This window comes from Achroia grisella, unplaced genomic scaffold, assembly GCF_030625045.1.
Source record: "Achroia grisella isolate CSIRO2021 unplaced genomic scaffold, CSIRO_AGI_Agris_v1 utg474, whole genome shotgun sequence".
NCBI lineage: Eukaryota > Metazoa > Arthropoda > Insecta > Lepidoptera > Pyralidae > Achroia > Achroia grisella.
Window position 1 is genome coordinate 2,599,706 of NW_026712878.1, and position 11,972 is coordinate 2,611,677.

At 36.4% G+C, this 11,972-nt stretch overlaps 1 protein-coding gene across 1 annotated transcript; it reads right to left on the reverse strand.

Moving 5' to 3' along the window:
• Positions 1 to 344: 344 nt before the first annotated feature.
• Positions 345 to 11,460, reverse strand: LOC131845509 (rho-related BTB domain-containing protein 1). Its single transcript, XM_059194576.1, has 18 exons — positions 11,278 to 11,460; positions 10,125 to 10,228; positions 9,403 to 9,486; positions 8,862 to 8,975; positions 8,428 to 8,635; positions 7,896 to 7,988; positions 7,266 to 7,421; positions 6,771 to 6,856; positions 6,334 to 6,460; positions 5,350 to 5,487; positions 5,089 to 5,112; positions 4,343 to 4,456; positions 3,908 to 4,078; positions 3,269 to 3,456; positions 3,057 to 3,117; positions 2,525 to 2,658; positions 1,627 to 1,748; positions 345 to 487 (listed from the first exon to the last, which is right to left on the reverse strand). The coding sequence occupies exons 1-18, from the start codon at positions 11,455 to 11,457 to the stop codon at positions 345 to 347; spliced, it is 2,247 nt and encodes a 748-aa protein (XP_059050559.1). The 5' UTR covers positions 11,458 to 11,460.
• Positions 11,461 to 11,972: the final 512 nt, after the last annotated feature.

Here is an 11,972-nt window from a genome sequence, read left to right on the forward strand (position 1 = left end):
TCAGAGCGGCGGATGGTGGGCCACGTCCGCGGCGCGGCAGAGCGCGGTGGTGACGTCAGCGGCGGCGACCGCGGCCGCGGCCTCCCCCGCCGGCCCCGCCTCCCCCGCGCCCGCGCTCCCCCCGCTCTCGACCGTGTACGAGTGGAGTGAGTTACCTCCAGTAGGGCAGGTGTCAGAGCGGCGGATGGTGGGCCACGTCCGCGGCGCGGCAGAGCGCGGTGGTGACGTCAGCGGCGGCGACCGCGGCCGCGGCCTCCCCCGCCGGCCCCGCCTCCCCCGCGCCCGCGCTCTCCCCGCTCTCGACCGTGTACGAGTGGAGTGAGTTACCTCCAGTAGGGCAGGTGTCAGAGCGGCGGATGGTGGGCCACGTCCGCGGCGCGGCAGAGCGCGGTGGTGACGTCAGCGGCGGCGACCGCGGCCGCGGCCTCCCCCGCCGGCCCCGCCTCCCCCGCGCCCGCGCTCTCCCCGCTCTCGCGCCGACCCTTGCCTAATGTAACACCATACTTGTTACACTGACAAGGGCAATGTCAGAGCGGCTATATTAAAACGTCCGCGGCGCGGCAGTAGCGCGGTGGTGACGTCAGCGGCGGCGACCGCGATGCGGCATCCCCCGCCGGCCCCGCCTCCCCCGCGCCCGCGCTCACCCCCCGCTCTCGACCGTGTATTTATAAAGTCGAGTTACCTATTATTAGGGCAATATATCAGAGCGGCGGATGTCAGAGGGCCACGTCCAAACGGCGCGGCAGTAGCGCGGTGTGACGTCAGCGGCGGCACGCGGCCGCGGCCTCCCCCGCCGGCCCCGCCTCCCCCGCGCCCGCGCTCTCCCCGCTCTCGCGCCGACCCTTGCCTAATGTAACACCATACTTGTTACACTGACAAACAATTAACACTATATTAAAATTGGTCCCAGAAATTACAGTATTTTGTTGGCTATCTTTTTTGCTGGTAGAAAATATGATGCGGCATTGAGCTCACCTTTTTCAGCAACCTTTAACCGATCTATAAATTTATTTATAAAATCGCATACACTATTATTAGTCAATATATAAAATAAATTTAATATGTCAGATGTGCTACCCCAAACGGTCCAGTAAAGATGATTATGTACCCTCGCGCCTCTCAGAGTAAATAGGTTCGCATGTAAAGTAAATAGATAAAAAGGTTTATTGTCCCAATTTACACAATATTTAAAATTTTTACCCAATAAAACTTTTTTCGTGGTTTGTATACCACCCTTAACTGCCAAAGTAGTACTGCAAAACGGGCCCAACCGCTGATATCATGGTTAAATGGTAACAGGATCCTATATCCTCCACCCTTCATCCGGTGACACCTCGTGGTTTAACGTTTGGTAATTATTGCCATCAATAGAGCAACATCAAAAAAGGAAAGGCCATAGACAGTATATTTTTATAGAGCTATCTTACACTAATAAATACTATTTTTACAGATTAAATACCAACGCAACCTTTGCCCTGTATTACCGTTTACTGCCATGTAGCTTCTCTTTCCTTCAACATGGCAACATCAAAAAAGAGGATACCATAGACTGTTTGTACTCGTATAGAATCAAATTGTTAAATAGCTCTATGAAATTGTCTTGAGAGATTAAAAATATATATTTACTTGTAAAACACAGGCATCCTGTCTGCTGGCTGGCCTGCAACGAGGTTGTGGGTCGTATCTCCTTCTGTTCTTTGGTTTGTTCGGTCACGCACTTCTGATAATAGTCATACTCTTTGACGTACCTGTAAATATTATAAAGTTATTTCCATTAATACGTACATATTATATAAACATATATTTACTATTTTAATATTATCATGCTCTATATTCTTGCGTTTCTATTATATGCACCTACATATACTATTATGATTAATGAAAATCTTAAAACAATCCTATTGTAACTAATATAGCGATAATAACTTTCTTTAATACTAACAATAGTATTAGACAGAAATAATACAAGTGTAGGAATAACGCTACATTTATAATATTTCTGTCAACACTCGAGACCCTTCCGTTAGTAACTCTCCAGATAACATACATTTCAGTTCAGTGTACAGTCAATCCACGTTACGACTGCGCGTAGAATGTACGCGTTACTAATAAGCACCATCAAATAAACTTACTAATGTGTAAATAGCACAATTATTACACCTGTGTACTCACTATCTAGATCCTACAATAAATTAATTATTTAGCGACACTTCATCACATCATACACAACGGTACAATGAAGAGGTGATTATCACCACGCTACACTATTAAAAATTAAAGAATAAAATGTGTTATAAGTCAATTTATACAAAAAGAGCCTAGTCCTAAGATAAGTAGAGCTTGTGTTATTAATAGACAACTGATTAAAATGACATTACTCAGTAACAAAAAGCTATATAAAACACTTTAACTCAGACCTATACAAGCAATCATACTCATACAAATATTAGTATCGAACCCGCGACTTTCAAAAGGCGGTGGGCTAAACCGCTAGACCACTGAGGTGTTAGAATAAAGCACTGACCAGACTGGCGGCCAGCGGTTGTCCGCGAGGTAGTCGCGCGAGGCGAGGCTGAGGTGACGAGCGCGGCACACACGGTCGTACGCGCCGCACAGCCGCCACGTGCACCACTCGCCCAGGTGCACTGCGTTGTGCAACTGACGGACGGACAAAGTACACTCAGTTTGCAAATGCACCAAGTGCCAAGCCATTACAAAAGAAAACAAAAAGTAGACATATAACTCCCATCACTGTCTCTTTGATGGCAGAACAAAACGTACAATCGACAACAGCGGAATCTATTTTTTATATTGAGGGGGTCCAAAAACAGGTCCAAGAACCTGGGGGGGTCCAGGGTAAGGAGGTAAGGATCCAGGGGGTCCAAAAACCTGGCAACAGCCCAAAGGGCTGTAGCACAGTGACCCTGACATACATACACATATAACTTCCTTCGCTGTCTCTTTGATGGGAGAACAAAACATACTATCGACAACAGCCGAGCCTATTTTTTAACTGGGAGGATTTGGAAAACTCTACTATACATATTGAATATTACCTTAACAGGCTCCAACAAAGATAACGCGATCTCAACCACTTGGTCATCCTCCCCACAGACTCTGTAAAACACAGACAGACGCATCATTAATATCCATTATATATGAATCATGTGGCTGAAATACGCGAGACGCAGCGACTTTACATATATCTAATATATACATCAACTAGTAATATGAAACAGTCATAATGACAAATAATTATAACCATTACCTGTCCTGATGCTGCAGCTGGTCAATGACCCTGGCTTCCACTAGATTCACCAATCGATTCATGCACAATCGATTAGCCAACTCGAGTAACTCGAGACATCGGATCGGTTCCACCATAGGTATCTTATCCGAATATATGTAGCAGAGGAGTATGTGGAAGGCGTACATTTTCACGCCCGGGAACGATATCTGAAACATTTTTTGTCATATGTAACTGGAATTTTTTTGTTGAACGCTTTTTCTAAAACTTATTTTATCTATATTTTGGGAACAGATGCTATTCATATCAAATTAAATATATTTATTCAAAGCTGAGTTTTTTGTCAGTTCTTCTTAACTCGAAATCACTCCGAACTGACGTATCTACGTACTTATAATAGATCTACTATTACAAACTCTTATTATATGTGAAAGCTACGGTCAGTTCAGAGTGCTTTCGAGCTTAGAAGAACTCACAAGAAATTCAGCTCTTATTCTTTTCAGATGACCTTGTACTTGTTTACACAAATATGGGTTCATTTTTAAATTGAAATAGGAAGAATAACGTGTGCTATTGCAATTTTATCAAAATTGTGTGTTACATCCATATAAAAATAGACCTTATAAAATAAGCCATAAAGTAATAAATTGTACCGCTCACCACTCTGGAGGTGCTCTCCCTAAAATGACCTTGAAACATGGCTTTCATAGGGTCACAACGGGCCATCAGTATAGCTTTGTGTGCAAGATGTATCCCATCGTCGAGATCAAACGTCACATCGGCGAATAGATTACGTTCTACGTACATATCGCGAAGTCTTTGGGGTAAAGGCTGAAATATAATAAAATATAACAATAAAATTTAATTTATTGGGAGCCTCGTGGCTAAGAGATCGTAAGATCAAATCTGCAGCATACTAAAATAAACTTTTATTTATTTATTTATTTGCTTTGAACAGTGTTACGCTGTTCTAGGACTGACCCGACCCACCACGCCGCCATACGTCTAGATATTTTAGTGAACAAGATTACTCATGACACTCGTGTACGTCGTGAATGTGTAGTTTCCCTTTAGTATATACAATTCTTCACTAACCGTATGAAACTGCAGCATAAATCCCTTATCAAATAGCAGATGTTGGTCGAGAATAAACTGACTCAGCTTGGTCAGCTCGTGGAAACCAAGCAGCTCGGCCGCCTGACGAATTTCCTGTACCCAATAAAACGTCATTCTCAGTATCATCCATTCAACTTAAAAAAAAAGATTTTATAATATTGAAATTAATTTTAGACTCGTACGCTCTTTTGCGTCGTCTTCTATCTCGCTCACACAAATTAGAATAATTGCTAGAATGAGATGTTCTCTTCTTATTCATACGTGTATATTTAGCGATTGCCTTTTGGTCTATCTTAAAGTGTTAAATTAAGTTTTATGTCTTTTAATTTAATATTAAATTTTAATAAAGAAAATCATGATGAAAGAAAATTATAAATTTAGATATGAGAAGGTATTTAAAGGTACACAAGCGGATAAATGCAGTGCTGGCAGAACAATGACTTTGACGACAGTAATTTAATTATTAATTATAACTCGTCTCTAAGTTAGAATAAAGATTAAAAACAAAAAATAATGATTTTTGAAAAATTTATTTTTCGTATAATGCACATAGAGTAGGTAATTCTAATATATGAAATAATATTGAAATGTAAATGCGATATTTATACAATGATATAATAAAAATAAATATAATGATGTACCTATCGATTTTAAAAATAATAAAAACAATGAATTATAAAAAATAATAATGTTTTAATAAATTCTATTATAATAATAAAATTTACCAGCATTAATCCAATAGCAGCGGACTGCGAAACAGCATTATAATTGAATTATTAAAATTATTATTACTATTAATAATACTTAGAATATGAGGAAATATTTATAGAATATAAAATAAAGATAATTTTGTACCATTCTATAGTATTCATATATCGGAAGATACAAATACCCTGAACATTTTTCGCTATTAAAAAATACAGAGTAACAAATTTTGAGTTGCCATTTCGGCTAGTTTTGTAAATATATCTAAATAGTTGCCATACCTGTTGTTTAAAGGCACTGCTGTCCAATGTTCCAGTGTATATAAAATTGATGATTTCCTGCATAACATTCTGTGATATTAACTTGCTCATGGTCACAATTGTCTGTGTTTGTGACGTAGCATGCTGGATCTTGTCACACTGAAATGTTATGTTAGGGTTAATTATTATAAAATATTTCGTGAATAAAATTATTCTTTTGGTTCGTATTGTAATATCTCATATATAATGATCGTTGTTACGAAAAATAATAATAACACTCAGTACTTTGTCATAATGACTGTTCGCGCCACAATCCGTTTTAAATGCACACCTCGTGTAATAGACAAAGATAGCCATACTTCACGATCTAGGACCGAAAGGAGCCGAGTACATCCGAGCCTCTGCATGAAAGTAATATGGCGAAATCAATTCGTTCGCTTCCGAACGTGTCTGATTAACGCCGCGTATGCATATTTTACTAATTTTATAATAGAAAACTATTATCACAGTGTATAAACAATTATTATGCCGTGCGTGTTGTGTGGTTTTCATCAAGCCATGTTTGCTCATAACTCCTTAATCAATGCCCGAATCGCGATCTGAGATCAGTCACATTGAAAAAAAATAATAATTATAATCTTGAATGACCTTATGTCAATAACATAGACTGTAAAAAGTCGTCTGCGTAGGTAACTTAAGTCTCACGAATTTCAACCGTCAAGCCACTTTCTTTGTAATATGTATTTCGGTTCTAAGGTGCAGATTAGGCAATCAAATTACAATAAATTTATCTTGATGGTTTCCAGCAGAACTGCGTGGACGTCAAGCTGATATGATACGTTGTTAGCAATGGGGTCATTAATCCACATTTGTAACAATCCCTCGTCCCCCCGGAGAGAGGACGTATAATTTTTTGACAATCCCTTGTCTCTTTCCCCGCAAAGAATATGTATGAATTTTTGACTGTAAGTCTAAAATTAAATTAGATATTGTTCTACTACTAACTTTGACGACTCGTATTGCGTTTATGGCGGGGTGGTTGACTTCTCGATACAAATCTGGCGGCTTCTTACAGCTATCGCTCAGCGGCAGGATTTGACACGACGAGCGCCTTTTTATCTGGTCCCATACCCTGAAAAATACATAAAAAAATTATGGCCAACCTTTGAAGTTATTTTTTTATCTACTAGCTGAGCTATAACAATTGTTTAGTTTTTTGTTTGTAAATCAGTTGGAATATAACAAATATTAAAATTATATGTGAAGACTACCTATATCCGATATTTGCAGACACAACTATACCGTCAAAAATCTTAACATTCAGAGTATTGTGTTTGTTACTTTTATAAAGTCCCCCAATAGTAATTATTCTCATATATGTACTATACAGAGATAACAATTACATATTTATCATATGAACAGAATAGATTTATTATATTTACCTCATCTGCTTGGCTTGGTCTTGCCGTATCAAGTATTCGGTGTCTTCATTGAATTCACCAGTAGTGGCCTCACCCATACTGCTCACCTATTAATAATAAATCCTTAATAAATACAATTCAATTTTAATAGACACCTGTTAGGACGCTCATTGTGTTCTAGAACATATATATAATATCTTTATATAGTATATAATGAAGTTATTTCCGCTGTCTGTTCGCTTAGATCTTTTAAACTACGAAACGGATTTTAATGCAGTTTTAATTTACACCCGTGCGAATCCGGGACGGGTAGCCAGTGATGTTATAAAGAATTATATATACATCACTTCTTTAAAATGTAAATGACAATATTGTAACTTACAACGCAAACAAGCAAGATAACAAGATTTACTTATTCTTGTATATTATTTATAGAAGGAAATTTTAAAAGGAATTTCTCCTGTAAGTTTATCATGTAATAGAGATATTGATACAAAGCGAGACAAATGATATTACCATACTGCTCTCACTGGAGCTCCGAGCCAGTTCTGCGGAGAGGCTGACGCAGTCAGTGGTGAGGAGCCTGTGGAAGGCTTCACAAGCCGCCGCCATCATAAATCGGTGGACAGGGAAACCCTTCGCTCCGCATATGATCACCATGTCCGAGAAATACTATGAAATTGATAACATATATGAGATTTACCTTAAATAAACTTTCTCATTTAAATTGTACTTTAGAACACAATCGTGGGTTAGAATCTCGTCGACAAAGTCTTCAGTATTACATTGTTAGGAAAAGGCCGGTCCCTGCCACCTCCAAACATCTTTATTCTAAACTTGATTAGGCCATGTTTTATTAGTGATGTCCAAATTGAAAACATACTGTACTACTCACACAATTTCATAGCTTTAGTGTACCACGATATCTGTGCCCCTCACTCTGTGTCTAAAATCTAACAAGTTTGGACTGTCTCATAGGGGACATATATATATATTGATTTTAATTTCTAACTACCTTTCCAATTATAGAAAACACTTATAAGACGCTTGGCTCTTCTTACAATGATCTCCAATATACACAATGCGTTACATTCAGAGTCAGTTTTTTTAGTAAATATAAGATTTCTTCTTTTATATTAAAATTACCTGTTGCCTCAGCAATGTGGTCATATTTTCCAAGTATATACTATTTACAACAGTCACCTCAGGTTCCATTGGTCGCGGTGGTCTGAACGGTGCCTAAAATAAAAATTATTTGGCATTATAAGAAGTTTTCTTTTTAATAGTAATTTATTTATAATAGTATACTTATAATAGTGTATTGTTATTTTTTGTACCTAAAATAGACCCTTGAAGGACACTTTAATTATATAAAACCCTACACTAAGAAATTACAATAAATCTACATTTAACTATGAGCAACTATTATATTGATATAACAAACGATTTAAAATATAAAATGCTAACTATATTAGCTTGAATGTAATCAACGCAACAAAAACCTTTGAAAAATAGCTTTATCTTCATGACGAGCCTGTAAATTAAACGCGTATTTTTTTAAATTTACTTATATTCCTCATATTTCATTGACCAAATAAAACATAGTACAAAAGATGAACTTACTGCTAGAAACATTATCTACATGTCAATCGTTACGATGATCAGAGAACTATAATACCTGTAAAAGAGGCCTCTGCACTCTCTTCAAATTCGTCATCCAAAACCTTTGTTGTCTTCGTGCGATCAAAGCTGCTCGTATCGCATTTTCGAAAACTTCGTTCACTCCGTAGTACGTGAATACTGATGTCTCATAGTAATATATACCAAACTCATGAGCTAGAGCTCGACCCTGATCTGGCATCACTAGATCACTTTTCCTTGGTGCTCTACAATTGAAAATAAAGAAGTAACCATAATTGAATAAAAGCATATGGGGCAGTTATTAGTAAAGAACAAAACAGTGAAATAACTACAATAGTTAAATTTTAACGTTTTTTTTTTGTATAATATAATATAATAAGCTAATGTGGAAACAATAATAAGTGTTATTTCGATAAGAATAGTATAAACTTGTCTTTTTTTTTAATTACTGTTATTGTTAGTAAAACTTACCGAATAAAAGGGCTACGATCTTTGCAATAGTTGAGATAAGTTTCATCTCTGTACATATAACGTAGATCATTCTTGCAGCCTACTAGCAGTATTGGAGTATTAGGGCAAAAACGTCTGAAAATAATAACAATATCTATCACACACCACATAACACCACCTAATTAATTCTCTCGCTGGACCACCAGGGCCATTTCAAATTGACCTTTATGACTTTACAAATAAGTACAAAACTATATATTTGTAAATAGTACATTCAAATTTCACGAAAATTTCAATATTGATAAACAATAAACTGAGTGCATTCCATTTAACATATAAAAGATCATTTCATTGATCATCTTTTAATAGTTTATTATAACTGTTTAATGTTAGCTCTCTTTTTTTTTTAATTAGATTAACAATATTTACTGCCGTTTATTTATTAAGAATGAAATACTTTATGAGAAGTACTGTAAATTTGTAAATTTCACATCAATAAAAATTATTGTTAAGAAGTTTCACATTTATAAATAGGAGTATAGTAAAATAGAATAATAATAACCTTATTTCTGGATACCACATGGCTCCACAATTCCTCAATGATATAGGGTTCGTTATAGAAAAACACAGTAGTACCACATCGGATCTGAAAACAATAAAAGAGTTTGTTGGATATATTGTTTTAATTACTACATTAATAACTATACTCTTCACACTATTTGAATTACAATAACAACAAATTCTTGTTCAAATAGCAGTGTCTTGTCAATGATATCAAATAGTGAGAAATAGACCTATGTTACTGGATATATAATAATAAAGCCTTTTTTTGTTGGGGTACAACTTTGGCAAAAGAAGCTTTATTATTATCATTATGTGGTTTATAAAATGTGTTTGTAAAACTCGGTTTGCCTTTTGGCATAGGCCTCCTCCAACTCTCTCCAAGGAACTCTGGTCTTCTGCAACCCTATTCTAAAGCAGTATATACAGATATATTGGTCATCATCATTGCCTTGCCTTTATCCCATTATTTGGGGTTGGCGCAGTATGTCATTCTCTTCCACTGCTCTCTATCGGTCGTCATATCTGAACATACTCTTCTTTTATTCATATCATCTTTCACACAATCCATCCATCTTTTCTTAGGGCGTCCCCTCCCTTTACATCCATCCACATTCATATTATACACTATCCATAAGACATGGTCCTCATTCCGCTGCATAATACAGATATATTGGTATATAGCTAAAAAAACTACATGAAATAGGCTGATATATTACTTACCTGCCATAAGCAAATCTTCTGTCTTTCTCATGATCACCAAATGTGTCCCACAGGCGTAACGAGACATTGACACCGTCAACAACCTCCCAAGATCTCTCCAACACCTATACAATAGACGTTTTATGGAGTACTTGTTATGCTATGTTCAATCACTAGATAATAATTTATTAATTAAGTCTTTCCAGAAGTACAAAGGACAGTCCTTTTACATAAGCAATTTAAAAATAAAATTACATATATATAGTTTATAATGTCATACAATATTCTATAAGGATGACATTCTTCCACTTGTAGAGGCATCATCATATTTTTTACAATAGAATATGATGGTTCATAACTCTTCTGCGAACTAGTTTGTTTGTTTAGTTCATTCACTCTCAACTCTAGTCATAGAAATGCAGAGTACTAGCCAGACACTATAAATAATTATTAGACCTTCAAATTCTGAATATATAAGTATGTTCTTATTATTTTTAGCAACTGATGAAGTACTCAACACTACAAACACTCTTAATTTTGTTTGTAAATGTACATTATTAAATAAACTAAAGAGCAGGAAACTGTAAATAAATTTACATAGTTTGTCTTCAGAAGTGATCTTTCACCACAGATCCTACTTCAGTTAGTAACTAGAATTTTAACAGAACTTAATTCTGTATTTATTTGCTATTATTGTTTACTTTTCTGCTTGTTTATATATTATTTAAAAGTAAAATGTGTTAATATGTAATAGACTAAAGCATCATATTAGGCAAATTGGCTGAAAATAAAAAGTTGAATCAAACATTTAAAATTACTACTGTACTACTGTTACTTAGCAACAGTAATGTCATATTTACAACTCTGGTGTGATGTAACCAAGAATAAATTAGATTTATTGCTGTCAACTTAAAGAATAACAAACTTCTTAGCATTCCATAAATTCAATGTGCGGAGAAGGAAACTTTGAGCAGTTCCCAAAACTTGTAACTGTCCATCCCTTTGCAGACATATGTCAACACTTATTCACCTTCGCCAGTCATGTTTCTCTCCCTGCCCAGCCAAAATAGTAGCCTACTAAAGCTGGTTTAGATACATGTACTAATATAGATGTCACACCATACTTATCTCCAACAGTTCATTCAGCAACAATGCAAGATTTCTTAGTACTCACATCTTTATATATCCGATACTGATCAATAGCCCAGACAGTGGGCACATGCGTCGTCATCAACTGGGACAGTGATACATGCTTGTTGCATGCGCGTGCGCATATGAGGCGAGTCTTTCCGACTGCCGTGTCGCCCACCACTACACACTTCACCAGCTCCTGGTGAGGCTGTTCGTTGTCCATGGTCTATATTTAAAAAAAAAGGAGGTGAGGTGAGTATTACAGCTGAGTGGTTTCTTACTGTTTTCGATCTAAAGGTTTTCATTTTAAATTGGGTATTTTGTTCAAAATCAAAATTTCTTGAAATATTTCGGTATATTCCATTTATCTGACATATTATTATATTCATCATCCACAAAAATAAAAATATATTACCAAAACTCGACATGATTATTATTATTAAAAATACTTTGGCGAAATGTTCCATATAAATAAACGACGGGAATATTTTAAAATGAAATAAAAATATTATAACATTTATATTTTCAAATCTTTATACCGGAAATAGAAACAATATTTATCAAAAATATAATGTCAGGAACGTCAAAACGCTGTCAAAACAACCGAAATTTTGACATTTCGTTAACTAAGTTCCATTCAATTAATTAAAAAATAGAAATAGCGTTCACGTTTTCTAAATTGGATTAAGTAAAAATAAATTATTATTACGGGGACTGCCCAGTGATTACAAGTTTATT